The 18,204-nt window shown below is 37.2% G+C and overlaps 2 protein-coding genes across 3 annotated transcripts; one reads left to right on the forward strand and one right to left on the reverse strand.

Annotated features, from left to right (window-relative positions):
• Nucleotides 1-2,551: 2,551 nt before the first annotated feature.
• LOC124289689 (THUMP domain-containing protein 2-like) lies at nt 2,552-10,416 on the reverse strand. 2 transcript variants are annotated; one of them, XM_046726314.1, is made up of 10 exons: nt 9,920-10,416; nt 9,104-9,236; nt 8,668-8,912; nt 8,458-8,535; nt 7,412-7,464; nt 6,748-6,835; nt 6,467-6,547; nt 4,954-5,062; nt 4,587-4,707; nt 2,552-3,184 (listed from the first exon to the last, which is right to left on the reverse strand). In XM_046726314.1, exons 1-10 carry the CDS (start codon nt 9,995-9,997, stop codon nt 2,722-2,724), a joined length of 1,449 nt encoding a protein of 482 aa, XP_046582270.1. In that variant the 5' UTR covers nt 9,998-10,416; the 3' UTR covers nt 2,552-2,721. The 2 variants fall into 2 exon arrangements, with proteins under 2 accessions (XP_046582270.1, XP_046582271.1); XM_046726315.1 differs by lacking the exon at nt 9,104-9,236 and having other exon boundaries at nt 9,920-10,002.
• Nucleotides 10,417-10,558: 142 nt separating this feature from the next.
• On the forward strand, nt 10,559-12,842 carry LOC124289694. The gene is made up of 2 exons (XM_046726322.1): nt 10,559-10,877; nt 11,854-12,842. The coding sequence occupies exons 1-2, from the start codon at nt 10,596-10,598 to the stop codon at nt 11,974-11,976; spliced, it is 405 nt and encodes a 134-aa protein (XP_046582278.1). The 5' UTR covers nt 10,559-10,595; the 3' UTR covers nt 11,977-12,842.
• Nucleotides 12,843-18,204: the final 5,362 nt, after the last annotated feature.

Below are 18,204 nucleotides of genomic sequence, written 5' to 3' on the forward strand. Positions count from 1 at the left end.
CAAATGGAAGTACATGTTTATTTCTTTTTTGTTCCTCAAAGATGATCATTTGTGATTCCTGTAGGACTTTGGTTTATGACTAGCCCTAGGAAATTGTGTTGTGATTGGTCCTCTAGGACAATCGCTTGTGGTTTGCCCCAGGAACATTGTGTTCTGACGGTCCTAAAGGACATTGTCTTTCTGTCCTGTGATCTAATCTTATGTTGATGGTGGGTGTACCCAAGAAGATTGTATTTTTTGAAACACAACCTAACAGAGGAACCCTCCCTCTTCCCACAAACCTGTGTGGCTGCCCATCAGGGTTCTGTTGCACAAAGCAACCTTAGAGCTATGGAAGTTGTAAGTCTGTGTTATGGTATGGGAGTTACGATCACCTTAGTGCTAAGATGGCTTTGTACAACGGCACCCTGTTCGTATAAGGAAAAGTTTGTTTGAGGAACCATGAACATAATTATCAGAGTAATTCAAGTCTATTGCACCACTTGCACCACAAACAAAAGAATCATGGTATATAAATCTAAAACAGAATGTCATCTGCTGAAAAACCTTGCATGGTGGTCAAGAATCCTTTTGTATTGGTATAAAAAATAAATTCAGGATCTTCTGAACTTGACATTTAGGGTAGTTGATACAACCTTCATGGTAAGGACACCATGCATGTAGGAGCTGATCTGTGAGGACTGGGTAGTCATGTCTGAAATGGCATATAGTGTGTTTTTGTACCTCCACAATATGCACTGCTACTCATACTTCCAAACCTGGGCCCACTTGCACAGAGCAATCTTAGTTACAATCAATCTTAGGCCCCTACAATCAACTTTACAATCACCATACAATTGCCCTAATCTACTTGCACAAAGCCGATCTTAGAGCGATTGTAAGACCGCATGGATTTAAGATCGCGATCAAAGCTAAGATCGCACTCTTCAACGGTGGAGGTGCGAATTTCTTAAACTCGACTCCTGTCTACAGTTGTCTGCAAGTGCGCATAGCATACTGCGCAAATAGAGAGTGATACTGGTCCCAGCACACAATACATACCTCCCTCAATCGCACCTTGCAGAATTTTCATGAAAAAGTCCCAGAAATCTTAGAAGGAACCGATTACGTGGACGATAGCATATATTTTTCTACATTCTAACTGTCTTGATTTATGAACTGAGAATGTGATATTGCAACAACAGAAATACCTACCCATGTTTTATGAAAATACTGAAATACGAAAAAATACATGAATAAATTTGGATCTAGATTTAGCGACTTAATTATGGAACTTAAAATAACAAATATAAACAGTATTTCCTTATGATATAACACCTAAATGTATGATTTGCCAATGGTTGTCAATGAGACGTTGTTTAATACGCAGCTGTTGGGGGGAGGGTAAAATCCTAAATATAACCTAGAATAAAATACAATAAAACAATGGCTACAGAAGTGTTGTAAAGAATGCTTGGCAGGAAATACGTGCATTAAATAATATTTCAAGAGAGTAGTTATTAAACACGATTCACAGTATATTAATTATTTAACCCTATTGCGCTGATTAATATTTTTTCTTAAAGTGAAATTCTTTTGAAACAGAAAAGTTTAATACCCCATCATGTGTATATCCCTATTTGATGACTACTTGTATATATTTAAATTGCATAATCAAATTTAGATTTATGGATAAGAAAGAAACTTGATTTTGCACGCTAACTTGTATCTAATTGTAGATTACTTTAATGATAAACTAAGACAAAATCACTCCATGACCCGAAAAGAGATATCAGTATGTTGAGCTCTGCAATTGGGCATGAGAGACTGTACGGCAACGGCATATGCCAAGGGAAACCACTCCCATCTTGCATTATAAAGTAAAATTATCTGCTCTTGAGTTAATGAAAGGTCAATGCCATTGTTAATCGCGACGCCGACACCATTCGCTATTATCCTTTCCTTGATTATCAAGAAGGTATGTTGTTTCACACTTATTCCAACATTGAATCGGTGGGAATAGTACTATGTGATATCGACTCGATAGTTATGTGTTTCACTACAGTAAATAAAAATGTATCCGACGTTTTAATCAGTTGTGCATTCTCCGTGTTGTTGAAATGTCGAGATGAACCACACAGTTTCATGCAATATAAATGCAATCTCCAAACGTAAAGCTGATTATTTGCGTGAAACAGACACTAATTTGAATGCCATTTCTAAAATGATCTTAGCTCCTTACAATTGGTCCGGGACCAATTGTAAGTTTCGATTGTAACTTACAACGATCTTAGCCTACAATCGCTTTGTGCAAGTCGATGGCGATTGTAGCCGAAGCCTAAGATCGCGATCTTATGGATTTACAATAATTGTAGCGCTAAGATCGTTCTGTGCAAGTGGGCCCAGGTCTCTCTACCCAAGACTAGAATAGTTACAGACTGATGAAACATAGCTTGAATACTGCTGATTGTGGATAAAACCATCTACCGGTACTCACTCAACCACTTTAGAATATTTAATATATTATCCCTAAGTACTCAAAATGCATTAACAGTAGCCACAAGAGAGTCCATGAAAAGACATCAATATTTATTTTCTTTCCTCAAAACAAAAATAAATGCATGAGTTTCCCCTAATTTTACATAGTGCTCACTGTGCAAATATAGATGCGATTCAGTAGGTGTGTCAGATTCACCTGATATTCCCCTTCTCTCAGGAGTGTCTTCATCTCTTACCTTGGGTTCAACACCTTTTTTCTACAGATTCACACATGACACTGGTGGATTCAACATTAACAGTCCACTTTCTTTGAGCAGTCTGCTTTGTAAAATCTGATTCATGATCACTTTCAGATCTGTCCGTCTTAATGTCTGATGTAGTCATATCTGTAATGACTTTGGGACCTTGACATGGAGAGTCTGCACTGACAGGGGTGTTGCTGTTTTGTCCTGTGCCCACACATGTTGTCAGGCTGATGTCAACATCGTCCTCGTCCTTACCATACTGTCCTCCACTGCTGTTGTCATCTTCTCCTGATATCTTTGTTTCTTGAGAAGAGGTCTGATGTACCCGGCTAGACAATGTCCTCTCATAAGCCAGTGTTCTGTGGGCTGTTCCTGTGTGTGGTGGGTGTATACAGGTGAGCAGTGTGGCCTTCAGGTCACAACTTGTCATCACCACAGCAGTGCCTCCAACCCTCAAAACTCTAAAGTGAAGAAGGATATGATCAGGTTTGGATAATGGGTGGACATCTTAAAAGTATTGTTCTATTTGAAGAACTGTCCTATACAGTTTATTACATAAAGAAGTAGATCCATGCTGCTCTGTAGTTCACCTGAATATTCCTCTAATTAAATGCAATATTACATATGATATGACATTCTAAATAATAAGATCAACATAGATGACATAAACATGCAAATAATTCTTAGCACAATACTGCACATCTCTTGAAATGCTGAGCGTGGAGCCAAAATGCCATTTCCAAAATAGCTGCCAGAATTCTGCAGTTCCTTGAGCAACTTCACAGACACATTTGTTCATATATTCCAAACACAATTTCAGCTTAAGAAATTAGGAGGCCATTTCAAAGAGGTTGACACAACTATTGGTATGTGAACATTTAATTTGCACTGCATCTGTAATGTTTATAGTCAAATCAGAAATACATGGAAAGACCGAATGTGTTACAGCTGATACCAAATTCTCACTTGATATCAATTTTCATGACATGAATACTGTAAACATACTTTTTTTTTTCGCTTGGTGCAAATTTCGCGGAATTGACAGTTTAGACTATATCGCGCAGTCAATTATTCGCGCAATCAGTAATTGCCAGAACTGCCGGCTGTCTCTTAGGCCTTAGAAAGCACCTACCCCCAAGACACCTGGACTTCTAGATCCAAATGATTGCAAAGATGACACTGAGGCCGAAGTCGTAATCGCGTAATTTCAAACAAGCCGGGTTGTTGTGAATGTGATGATTGATGTGTTAATTGACTATCAAGGAAATGAACTTCTACCGTATATGAAGCTTTTTGTGATTTCATTTCGTGATATGCAGGAATAAATATAAATAAAATCTTAATGAATAAATAAAATACCCTTATTTTACCCCATTCCATGTGTGTACAACTTACCACGTTCATAGTATTCTGTATTATATTTTACTGATGACTGCGTCAGAATTCGTCCCGTTATATTATTGTGCATGTTTGAACTTGATCGCCGGGATACATGTGCACAGCTGATTGCTATTCCAGCTCAAATACACACGGTAATCTTAATCCCTTTAAATAATACAATGAATGAATGAAAGGTTTATTCGCTGTGTATATATTTTCGCGGTAAAATATTTTGCGCGAAAATAATACCTGCACGATATATAATACATTTACAGTAAATAATTATGGTGCAATGGACAAGATGGCATTTTCAGGATGGCCATACTGCAGCAGCTATATAAATAAGAATACAATTAAGTGATTCAGAATTTTTCAGGACTTTTACGCAAAACTTCCTTAGCACATCTGTAATGGTTAAATTTAGTCAAACTATGAAATAAGTTTCCTGTGTTGAGCCATGCCTGCTTGCAGGTGCCTAGTTACCTGGCAATCTGGTGTATCAACATTGGGTAGAATAAGTCCAACTTCATTTCCATGGTATGTTTGTATCCAAATGGAGCATCACACACAATTTTGTCCACTGACTGATCTCGAACAGGTAAATCTGCAACAGAATTCATTATTTTTATGCTACCTACTTAACATCATGCCAAAAGATTCTCTTTTTTTGTTTACATAACTTGTTCTCTAACTGTTTCAAAACAAATCGGCAACTACCTTATGAATATGACACATTCACAAGAATCTTCAAATAAATATTTTAAACTTACTTTAAGTACATGTATATGAAAGCAGTTCTAAGTTAACATTTATCCAAGGATGAAATATTTGGAGAAGATGAGTGACTCACACAGGACACTTGCTGCTCCCAGATCCAGCAGCTGAGTGCCAGCTGACATCCTGTTCTCCAAAGCATGGTCTAGCTGCCCATCACTGATGTCAAAACCCATGTAATGTGCCTGGAATGTGATCTTCATTAAGGAACAGTTGTAAATATAGTGCTAAAATGATTTTGTGTAGTGTGCTCTTGTCACATAAGAACCATCACATTGCATCAAAAGGCTGCACAAAAACTCTTCAGCTGAATTATCTGCTTCTTTAGGGGAATTCCTTGTATTTCAATACTTTAAAATGTCTGTTTTTGTACCTTCAAACAATGCCAAGTTTCCTGTTATATTTGAGTGAGTGAGTTTTGTTTTACGCTGCACTCAGCAATATTCCAGCTATATGGTGGCGGTCTGTACCAGACAATAATGATCAACAGCATGAGCATCAATCTATGCAATTGGGATAGGATGTCATTAGTCACCTCTTACGACAAGCATGGGTTACTGAGTATCTATTCTAACCCAGATATTCGGGTTCTGTTATATTTGAAGCCAGTACATTTGCTGAACTTGTTAAACTGGTCCTAAGGAGTATATTACATGAGGTGATTCTCTTAATAAGCTTTCTAAATATTGTTGAAAGCTTCTGAAAACCTCACATAAGAATGTTTTATTGTTGTTGATTATCAGATCGATTTTCGCTTGTCATAGATGTACAGGGTGGGACAGATAATTGCAAGAAAATTAGCCAAACCCATAGGGGTTTTCAGTTCGTTGTCTCCATTAGAGTATATATGTGCATTTTCTGGTGTAGAAAATGTCAAAGTCAAGTCATGGTCAAAGTTTATTTATCGGTATCAGGCCAGATATAAATAGTTATACAACACACATCCATGTGTGGCTCGACAATTCAGACGAAACAGGACTTGTTCCTCAAAGTGTTTCCATGATGACAATACCACCTTTTTTTTCTTCTTCTTTTTTTTGAGGTAGCCTACTATTTATTAAAGCAAAGTACAAAACGTGCTTTTCGCAATTCCATCTTGACCATTGTACATTCCTGTCATTTGATATAGACCTTGAGGGCCCTGCAAACATCCAAAGAAGCAGTGGTCCCAAATGTGGAAGGCTGGGAAAGAGAAGGAATTTTGACAGAAGCTGTCACATGGAAAGCAGGATAGATCTTAGGGCGGTAGATAAATGGGAGGTGAATACTGATCCATTCTTTGTAAAACACTGTCTGCGCTGGATCAGCAGACATCACATGAATGTCTCCGACTTGTCTACCAGAAGCTAACACTACAAGAAAAGCTGCCTTCCACGTCAACAACTGAAGTGAGAGAGACAATAGACTTGAAAAGGCAGGCAATCGAGAACAATCAGCAGTTCTCTAGGTTTGTGGTGTGCATTTCACATAAGAACTTGTGTAAACCTGATTTCAACTTTGTATTATTTCATTAAATAAATATAGCATCATGGCAAAATATGAACAATGTAATGAAGATGTCAGAAAAATTGATAAAATATAGACTGTACTTTGTTAATCAGCAAGTCCTGAACAGCTTCAACCAGGATCGAGGCCTTCCCACACATGGGGTCCAGCACCACATCACCTGTCTGCACAAAAACAGAGAATTTACATGTAGCCTCAGATTCCAAATAAGATCATTTTAACTGAATGTGAAATACTTTCAAAGGACACATTTCCTGCTATAAACTAACAGATTCATTGGAAACCACATTTAGACACCTAATGGCCACACAGTCTATGAACAATGAATGCTGACCTCAGACCTGTCTCGGATTCACTCACTGACCTGTATGTCTGCTAGATGAGCCATGATCCATGCTACAGTGGACCTCAAGCCAGGCCGGACCATATACTTCCTCTTTGACAGTGGACACCTGGAAGTACATTCCGATATTGATCATGTTCATATGTAGCAAACTTTTCAAGAAAAAAGACAACCCAGCTGTGATGTGCCCTCAAAAATATCTCCATTATTGATCCATATCATGCATTACATTGTCCTCTGTCAATTGTGATTTGCAGTCCCTCTTGGCTTCATCAAGAAATATCTGCTTCAAAATCATATGTGCACATTTGGAACTTTTTGTGCACATTTGGAACTTACTGGGATCTCAAATTAGTCCAAACAGTTTCAAACCCTTATCTTGTGGAATCAGGTCTCTGGCAAAATCTGTGCTCCTTTTATTGAATCTGGCAAAACAAACACACCTGAAAACAAACTTATGCCAACGGTACATTATAAATCTGTCTGAGTACACCAGTTCATGAGTCCTGGATAGATGTAACTACATCTACACATTAAATGGACATCTGGGTTCTGTGTTTCAGGGCCCTTAATCTTTGATCATCTGAAAGGATGGAATCTGTTTTTCTCTTTAACAAGAAGTTTCAAACCCCAGCTTGCTTATGGTGCAAGTGTACCTCCCTATTGGCTGGTAAATTATAATGACCTTGTGATAGGCATGCCCACAGTCACAGACTCATCATTGATGTGAACGCAGATCTGGAACATGATGAAGAGCAGGATTTTAATAAAGGTTTGCTAAAACTGTTGATCATGTTTTTCATCAAAGTCATGAGTACAATTTAGAGTGCATGAGTTAAATGATTTTTATTTTAAAAAATACATGCTCTTTCTTTTGGTTGAAACATGGTATGATGAATATAGTTCAGTAAACTATAGGTTACTGCCACTGTCTATCATTAACATCCTCAATAATCTCCAGGGTATACGTTCCAATAAATCTCCACTAATACCTTGGATGCATCTATGGCTCGGACCCATAATTGTATTACCTCACTTTACTGGCTTTTTGTCCAATCAGATGTCTACACTGGGAAGTTGAGCATACCAATCACAAGGCTTCTATCATGACACACTTTCTAACCGATTAAACTTGGCAACACAATTGTTGCAGAGGTACCCTGAAAGAGGTAGAAGGACGGTGCTTGCATATATTTTTGGATGGTTTCAGACCTGTTAATTTGTCTGAATGACTTTTTCCCGAAATCTGAGTCAGACAGCAAGCAAAGCTTCGTGGCTGCGGTCGCCATCTTTGTTGACACTGGCAAACTCGGTTGTAACGGCTTATCTGATTGACTACTGTGAGAAGGTGGAGCCAGCAAAGGGAGGTAATAAATTATCGGGCCGAGCCGTAGATGCATCCAGGGTATTAGTGGAGATTTATCAGAACTATACCCTGGAGATTATCAAGGATGATCATTAATTGCATTGCACAAAGATGTGATATCACTGACTGACTGACTGAGTTTAGTTTTACGCCGCTTTTAGCAATATTCCAGCAATATCACGGCGGGAGACACCAGAAATGGAGATGTGATATCATGATGATGCAATTAACATATGCATGCAAGGATGAACGTCGTGGAAAACATATATTATGAGAGAAGTTGTATTATGCAGATTTTGTCTTGTGAGATTGTGGCGAGAAATCACTCTGTCAGAAAGTATTTACAGTCCATATTGAAATAATACCTCTACTTCAGGGTTTCTCAAGTCAACCTTCCATCCAAGCAGTCGCACAACATCCCTTCCAAGCTCCTGAGAGACTTCCTGCAATATTTAAGCTTCATGGTAAATATTAAAAAGAGCAAGCTTTTCAATCAGAAGGTTTTTGAGCCACAAACTTACACTGACAACATCTGGAGTAATATATGATTGTTGAAATACATTATCATCATATACCTGGAAATTCCTTGCTCTGAATGCCTTCCCCCATCGGCCAGCCACTTTGCTGGACACACGGAAAGTCGGGGCATCTAACGGCGGACTTGATCCTTCATGTTCTCCCTTCCACCTCTTGTTTGATGGCTCACTTGGTTCCCCAGGCTCAGAGTGATGTGTCACATGTCTGTGTGTGACCAGAGCTGACTCCAACTTGTCCTTCTCCACCACCATCTCCTTCAGTGATCTAAGGAACTGGTGTTTCCCTATGAATAGATAGGAGTGAACAGTGTTCTATGATTGTAAAATGTCAAAGTTGCTATGTATCACTGAATCTCCAGAATAACAACATGTTCCATCAGTTTTAGAGAACAGCTCCACGTTTTCAACTGGATGATAATGAGTTGACAATGATATCTCACTCTGACTACTTGGAGTAAATTAAGCTACAGCTCACCTTTTGTACAGAGTTTGCTTGTGTTGAAATGAGCGATTTGCACAAATACTCTTTCCACAGATTTTAGATCAAAGAGTTTATCATAATTCTCTGCAGCACTCTTGAAATACACCTTTCCATCAGTTACACAAGCCTGAAAAGTCGAAAATTTTACGTCAAGCCAAAATGAACAAAACAAAAATGTTGAACATAATGTACTTATTTACACATTACTTCTGTTTAGAAGGATAATATGCCTAATATTGTTTTTCCGTTTACTGAAAATATTAGACTTGATCTACTGATAAATTTATCTGTTTACTTGGATGGTTTTCATTTCATGTCAGATAAATATGCATATGAGATACACATAATGTATTTTCAGTGTAGAGCCAGCTAGGTTGCTTGTAGAATTGGAATCTAACATGCTTTGTATATCCCCTAAAGAAAAACAAGAAAGAATGACACTACATTGGCATTACACTACTTATGATGCTAAGATAAGATATCACATTTGGATGTATAGAGTAGCATGATTAAGCTAAGATACAAAGCATGATTGAGATAGAAATAGATGAATATTTGCTCCACAAGTTAGTGTGTCTCTTTCAAACACAGGTGGCCGTTGTAATTTGAAACATTTCACAAAACAAATTATTTTAGATTATGTTATTACTTTGCGACTAGGCGTAGTGAGTAGTGAATAAAACTGACAACTTAATAACTCAATTGCATTATTGAAAATTGCTACTTAATCATATAATGAACACATATTTGGTCTGTTAATTTATTACTACGATATCATTGTATCACTGTTGTTTGGGGAAAGTACTTCACCTCATAGTCTATACGTCGTATTACCAACTCTTGCTCTGCAAATACTTCTGTACCCCTACCAGCGGTGCAGTAAAACATTGTCTATTTTCGGTCCCGACCGGATACGCGATTCCGTTCTCACATTCAGCAGCACATTTTCATATTTGAAGATTATCTCCGACTCCTTAAAATTAACATTTGTTTCTCAATGAGGTTTATGTACAGTTTCCATAATTCTGACCGTTGTTTGTACTGAAATGCGAGTGGGAAATGTCAGATAGCCATAATCAAAATGGTAAAGTCTAAAATGTGGACAATACCCTCACGAAGATAACAAAATTAAGGATGTGGTTAAAACGAATGTCACACATTACTATGGCCAACATGTCTAAAACATGAAGTAATAGAAAGAATTTACAGGAACAAAATACTAAAAATACGTCCCAAAACATGTCAGATCAGGACGTCAAGAAATAATTTAAAGCAAGGAAATCAAGTAAGGTCAACCCGAATTGGGCCTCTTTTTACAAACTTATTGTTCTTTTCGTATTCAGTGTTGTTTACGCAGATATTCCATTAAAAGTGCAATGTTATTTATAATTTATAATATTTATCTCCTAACCCAACAAAGTTTTACTGTTTTCCGTGGAATACGAATAGCGTCTTCGTTGCTACATAACACCTGTCAGTAAACAACATGGCGGCAGACACGGTGACTGCAACAGAAATGGAACGATCAGAAACCAAAGATATTGAAGTAAAAATGGAAGAGAGTGCTAAATGTGAAAATGAAGACAAAGTGAAAGATATCAGTCAACAGTTGCAGAGAACTCTCGATTTAGGTGTCAACGACGCAATCGGCGAAACCATTCCAGACCTTGAACTTGAAGGAGACGTGACTTATGTGGAACCAGTTCCAGATCCTTACAACAAAGCCATTAAATACCTGGAGAAACATAACATTCTTCAGCTTTTCCAGGTATCTTTCTTTTTAAAACCCTTTTCGACGCATTTCCGTGTCAGAGTCGTTACAATGACCATAGTAATAGCTCACTGTATTTAGGGCTACTTGACTTTTTTTTATAAAACATGGAAAACATTCATTTTAGATACAAATTGAATCGAAGTAAAAACTTTTGATATCTTCTTTAGTGGGTCCAGCATTTGGAAGATGAAATACAATAAAATATAAAGTACAGCATACCAGTACTGTTTGTTTGCATTGTTTTGTTTTGACGTAAATGAAACATATAATCAGCTCTAGTGCTACTGATATATCTATATTGTTTGATGGTATGGTTTCGGACATCAGTATTCATTCAGGTGGGTGCTTGACAGGGACATTGTAACTCGGATAATGCTCTCTGTTCATGATAACGTTGTTTTTAATATTTTAAAATTATTCATGAATCTATACCCAAGAAAACAATGTTTGTTCTTATAAAAGCATCTGAAAACCCGTAACACACGGATACTTGTACTTCGGACAGAGTTAATTGTCCTTTATTGTTCTGTCCAAAATAAATGAGGTTAATGAACATAACAAATTAAATTTTAATGCAACATCCGACTATTTTTATGAAAACAACAACCCAACAAACAGGTTCAGCCTATTATTAGTCAGTAGAAACCTGTGTATTTCAGTATACAGTATACAAAATGTATGTCTTTATCAGAATATACTGAAGGCAACATGGATAGATATAATGCATTTACCAGACATGCTCAATTACTATTGTGACTGTAATTCATCTTTCTTTACTGTTAATTTACTTTGTAATGTTTCAAGTAAAGAAGCTTGTTTTATTTTTTTTATCTAGCGTTTTTGTGGTAGCATGCAGGGGCTTCACATGTTTTTGAAATAAGTTGCAACAGTGTTTGACCATACTGAAATAATCTGATAACGCTATTTACATGTTGATGAAGCTGTTGACCAATCTTATTATCACTTCCAGACTCTGACGACAAATATTGTATACAAGCGTCCAGAACATCCAGTTGACTTTATGATTGATGAAATAGAAGAGCTGAAGAGGTCGATTGATCCTCCAAAAGAAAAAGCAGCTGGAGCCTCATGATACGGCATCATATAATTTGTATTTGTGAACTTTTCCTGAGTTACACTTATCAAGGGTTTTGGAAATATATTGGAACAATAATACTCAGTTTGCAAACAATCAAATTCACACATGATTATTTTAAGACCACGAGTATATATCATGAGGTATACCCAATTTGTCTACAGCTCATTTCAGACTAGTTTATGTAACATTATACCAATATATTAAGAGGGAAGAATGGTCCCTTTCCTGATTTTCTCTTCTCTGGGACATATGGTTGTATTGAACTCAACAGCAGTAGACACAGAGTTAAATTCAGTTGGTTGATTTCAAATGATCACCATGGCCAAGGGCCCATCTCAACACATAAAGTTGAAGGTTGTGTGACCAACACAGGTGACGTGGTACTGCGACTTAATTCTTTTTATAACATTAGTGATTATGGGGCAAAGACTGCTAGTCATAAAAATTATGAGCAATGTCAAACTCAGAATAATTTTGTCTTTGGTTTAATCTGTTGTTCTGCGTGAAGATGCATCATACTTCACAGGTTTGTGTTTTAGTGGAGTGTGTAAATGTATTGTATGCAAATTACTTGTATTGTGTATGCACAATCAAATGCTGCATTTTGAAAATGTTTTTGCATTTAGTATGTGATATAATTTGTATATAATTAGTGTTTAATGGAAATTATGCTGAATGATGCAAGAAATGTTTGCCATGTTGTTTACTTTTCTCTGTGCATAGCTATGTTTTGTACAAAATAACATTAAACCACAGAAGCATATGTTGCTGTTAGTGAATTTCTCTGAATGATATTCATGTATTAACCTGAGTAACTGTACATGTTGTTGCAATGTGTTATGATAAAGGAAATGAATGACTTTGATTCTTCTGTTGATTACATGGGCCTTTGATCAATCTGATCAATATATGTGTAGGAATGTAAGGTTTATTTCCTGACAACAACCTTTTTATATAAACTGAGATACATTGTCGATGGCATGTGAGGACAAATTATGGTTGTGATGTACAAGGTATCACTGCATGTATGATATAAGTCCTTGGAGCTTGGCCTTGATTCAGACCCATGGGGATTCAGGGCTAGGAAAGGTCCACAATAACATGCTGGTCTTCAGAGGTGATTTAATGGAAATGATGGTCAGGCTCACTGACTGGCTGACAACGGAATTGATCATTGCTTATATTAATCACTGATTTCTCTGGTCCTGGTTTTGTTATACTGCTGGAATATCCAAAAATAGTCATTATTGGGTATAATTCTAAGACAGCTAACTCAATGATATAGGGCTGTGATATAATAAAGTATTCTTAGGAAGTGTGGCAGGGTGTGGTGCTAAACAATCAATGTACAAACCTTGATAGTACTTATTCATATTTCAGAAAAGAGAATTTCTACAACTGTCAAACCTTATGTCTCAAACTCAAATTCATATCCCTGTGAATTCCTTCTACATTTATACTCACATCTGTCAAAAAAAGAATTCTGGTCTGATGGTCTTGATCTCATATGGGAGATCTAAGTATCAAAATTAAACATACAATTCACCTAAGGGACCATTCATAATTTATGACAGGGGGGGTGATTTGATTTTTATGGAGAAGCATGTACAATGTGACTGCCCCCTAAAATTTATGTACAAAGTAAGTGCCCCCTGCATGTCATGTATAAAATCAAAACCCCCTCCCATACCCATATTTTGTAAGCCTATTTTCTAAATATTTGAATGTACAAAATTGATGACCCCCTACCTCCCCAGAACAAAATGGGACCCCCTTTAAAATCCTCATATCACACACACACACACACACACAGAGCTATAAATTATGAATGGTCCCTAATGACTCAAACAGTTTCAAACCAAAAACTATAATGTCTTCACATCCACACTCACCAACTTAAAGTTCACAAACAATTGACCCACTTAAATGCGATTGATGCAATTTACATCAAAAGCAGGATACCTTCTACTACTACTTACTTAGGTGTTGTCACATGAAATCAAGACTTGAGTAATACAGATTAAGATTATGTTAGTGGATCTCTTTTTGAGATAGGGGCGGTGGGGTAGCCTAGTGGTTAAAGTGTTGGCTCGTCACGCCGAAGGCCGGGTTCGATTCCCCACATGGGCACAATGTGTTAAGCCCATTTCTGGTGTCCCCCGCCGTGATATTGCTGGAATATTGCTAAAAGTGGCGTAAAACTAAACTCAGTCAGTCAGTCTTTTTGAGATAGGTTTTAAAGGGGCACTGATCCCTGACAATTTGTGGGGACTGGTTGTTGGCTTTGTTCATGAACTACACATCACCACCCGTAACCACAATTAATAGTACTATTTTTTTAGGACATATTATCCCTCACATTGATAACAAAGACAATGTTTCAAGAAATAAAGTTTTGTCTTTGAATTATTTAAGAAATGCACTCATCTTTGTGACCCCTCAATGTTTAATATACATGTATTTTACAAACTGGCTGCAAATGTCATGAAATATATAGGTTTACATCACCAAATATGGATGACAATAAGGAAATAGTAATTGTTGTCATTTCTGTTTTGGGGATATGAAGGGATCTTTATTGTTTCAAAATTTCCCATATACTAAAGTAAATAAATGTATGTACATGTTTACCTCAGTGACTTCTTAAATCACTCATATCAAAATGAGGTTAATTTAGCTTACAGTTTCAAATATATAAATTGTCTGGTTTTGACATGATAGGTGATTAATATCAAGGTACAAAACACTGATTTGGGATCTAAATCAATCTTCCAGTCATCATGCATCAGAAATCTTTGCGTTTCTACTGCTGGGATACTTTATAAAGATCAGACTAGAACCATCAATGAAATTACCAAATAACAGCATCTGATAGGCATCCACCATTCCTTTTGTCTGATTGTTGAGGTTGAAGGAATTAATTAATGCTTTCTTGCAGATAGTAGTAGAGTCTGGGTTAAACATATTTATTTCCAAAAGAGGAACTGGATCGGTAAACAAGCAGTATGTTGCTTATCTGAATACCGCTCCGGAATACAGATAAATTATAGATATCTGTATGTACGTACACTTACGTACGAATTGGAATATCTTAAGAACCGTTCACTAGATTATTTTCATATTTGGTACCTAGGTTTATCTCACTATAAGAAAGGTCCAAGTCAGGTTTGGTGACCTTGACCTTCATTTCAAGGTCGCAAGGGGACTTTCACGTTTTACCTGCATGTTAAGCTATCTCAAGAACCGTTCACTGGATTTTCTTCATATTCAATACCAAGCTTTATCTAGGAAAGGCGCAGGGCCCAGTCGATTTTGGTGACCTTCACATAATTTTCAAGGTCATGGCGACACTTTGAAGATTTCAGCATGTTAACCTGCATGTTAAGCTATCTCAAGAACCGTTTCCTGGATTTTCTTCATATTCAACCCCAAGCTTTATCCAGGGAAGGCGCAGGGCCCAGTCAATTTTGGTGACCTTCACTTAATTTTCAAGGTCACAGAGACACTTTGAAGATTTCAGCATATTAACCTACATGTAATGCTTGTCAGCGAGATACCTCAAGAACCATTCACTGGAGTTTCTTCATATTTGATCCCAAGCTTCATCCAGGGAAGGCGCAGGGCCCAATCAATTTTGGTGACCTTCACTTAATTTTCAAGGTCACAGACACTTTGAAGATTTCAGCATATTAACCTACATGTTATGCTTGTCAGCGAGATACCTCAAGATCCATTCACTGGAGTTTCTTCATATTTGATCCCAAGCTTCATCTAGGGAAGGCCCAGGGCCCAGTCAATTTTGGTGACCTTCACATAATTTTTAGGGTCACGACGACACTATGAAGATTTCAGAATGTTAACCTGAATTGTCAGCAAGATATTTTAAGTACGGTTCACTGGATTTTCTTCATACTTTCAAGACCTCCCTGGAATGTTTTTCAATAAGCAATTTCTTTAGTACTAGTTTTGCATATTTCATACACTATGACATTCATGTCAAAGTCAAAGTCAGTCTTGAAAATATGTGTGTGTTTGAACAACGAAAGAGCAAAATAATGTTTTTGTTGACATTTAACTTCATCTTAAACTTTCATTACTTTATAAGTTTGATTTGATAATTTGCGGCAGAGACCATATACCGACGTATATGGTCTCTGTTTGCGGCGGGGGATCATGTCACCTTAGTGACAAATGCTTGTTATTTATTATTCCGCCGATTTTTGTACCAAACATAACTCCTAAACCAATGCTCCGAATCGCTTACAATAAATCACACAGATGCGCACCGAGGTGTAGATATTCCCCTTAAAAGTCTCTAGGCTCTAGGCCCCATAGCAAAGGGGAGATAATTCAAAATTAATTCCAAAATTTCAAAGTTTGACAGCAAATATCTCAAGAACTAATTGTTCCAGCACTTCCAAATCTCTTGCACAGATGCACAATCGAATTCCCAACAATTTTGCCTGGACGGGTCAAGTCGCTGAAACGTACCGTTTGGCAATTATTTTCAGTTTTTGGCCATGTTTTTCAGCAGTTTTCTGAGTAGTTTGCCAGTATGGTAGATGAAGGCTTGGTGATTCCAGAACACTAATTGTTTTGACCGTAGACCCAAGAACAACTGAGATACAACCTTTTAAAGAGGGAGCTATTTCTTCTCCACAACTTCTTAAAAGGTACATCATCCCCTGCGACCCCGGGGGCTGTATTTGGAAGATCCGCTCGCCTGTCAAAAACGTGTTCTGGCTCCGTTTTGGATGATGATTTCTAGCGCTCAGATGCAATAGATAGAACTAAAGCCAAGGAGCCCTCGTCGTTGCTTGCAATTATATGTTTGACTATTATTATTTGACACATTAATCTGTTTCTTAAAACTACCCAAAGTAGCCGATTCTCTATAATTGGTAGACAAAGAATTCCACAATCTTACTGTATCTGGGAGAAATGACTTGGCATAATTTGCACTTTTACTATCGATAGTTTGGAGCTTCAAACGGTCTCGGAAACTGTAGTTCGTAGCGTCAGATACCTTAGGAGGGACGAGATTGTTCAAATATTTTGGAGTTAAATTATAACCATTTTATAGAAAAATGTTAGTTTTTGGATGTGTCTTCGAGTACATAGTGGTTGGAAATTTGTCTCATAATAATTTTTTTTATGACTGGTACGGCGAACAGCACCGCAAATAGTTCTAAGTGCATCAAGATTAAGTTTTTCCAGTGTTAGTGCTTGCTGTTTGGTACAATTGTCCCAGATGTGACAAGAATAGTCGAAAATAGGCAAATTAAATTGTTTGTACATTGTTTGTAAGGTTTTACGTGAGAGACGATATTTAAAACCTCTAAGACAGTTTACCATGGGTGAAACCTTTTTAGCGATACAGTTAACATGGTCAGTCCAGGAACAATCGTGCAGTAAAATAAGTCCCAAATGTTTATGGCTATTAACGTCATTAATATTACTATCCTTCATTGTTAAGTTTCGTTTTGGGCTGGGCTGTACTTTACGAGAGAATTGTATAGAATCTGTTTTATTAGGATTAAATGTAACTTGCCATTTATCAGCCCAATCAGAAATTTTACGTAGATCATTATTAAGAAACAGGGCAGTTTCATCAGGATCATTTATTATAGCATAAAGTGATGTGTCATCTGCGAAGAGACGGATATTGCTGTTAATTCCTTCAACGATGTCGTTGATATAAACTATAAACAATAGGGGTCCTAAGACAGAGCCTTGGGGAACCCCAGCTAAGATTGATCTTTGATCAGACGTGTAACCATTTATAACAACTCGCTGAACTCTATTGTCTAGAAAACTCTCAAACCATTTCAACAAGTTACCCCCGATACCATAACGTCTTAGCTTATGTATAATACCTTTATGCCAGACCTTGTCAAAAGCCTTACTTACGTCACAAAATACGGCCCTAATTTCCTTACCACTATCTAATGCACCCACTATGAAGTCATACAGGTACGTTAATTAATTTACCGTTGAATCGCCTGGCATGAAACCGGATTGTAAGTTTGTAAGTATTTCATTATCCCTAAAATGATTAAATACATGTTTGAGAATGCATTTTTTCGAAAATCTTTGCTACACAGCTTGTTAGTGCAACTGGTCGATAGTTAGAGCATTCATTTATACTGCTTTTGTTGTGTGTATAGGGAACAACTGATGCCTCCTTCCCGATATCAGGAAACACTATTCTTTAATGATAAA

This window comes from Haliotis rubra, unplaced genomic scaffold (genome assembly GCF_003918875.1).
Source record: "Haliotis rubra isolate DU_JTF1 unplaced genomic scaffold, ASM391887v1 Scf447, whole genome shotgun sequence".
Classification (NCBI taxonomy): Eukaryota; Metazoa; Mollusca; class Gastropoda; order Lepetellida; family Haliotidae; genus Haliotis; species Haliotis rubra.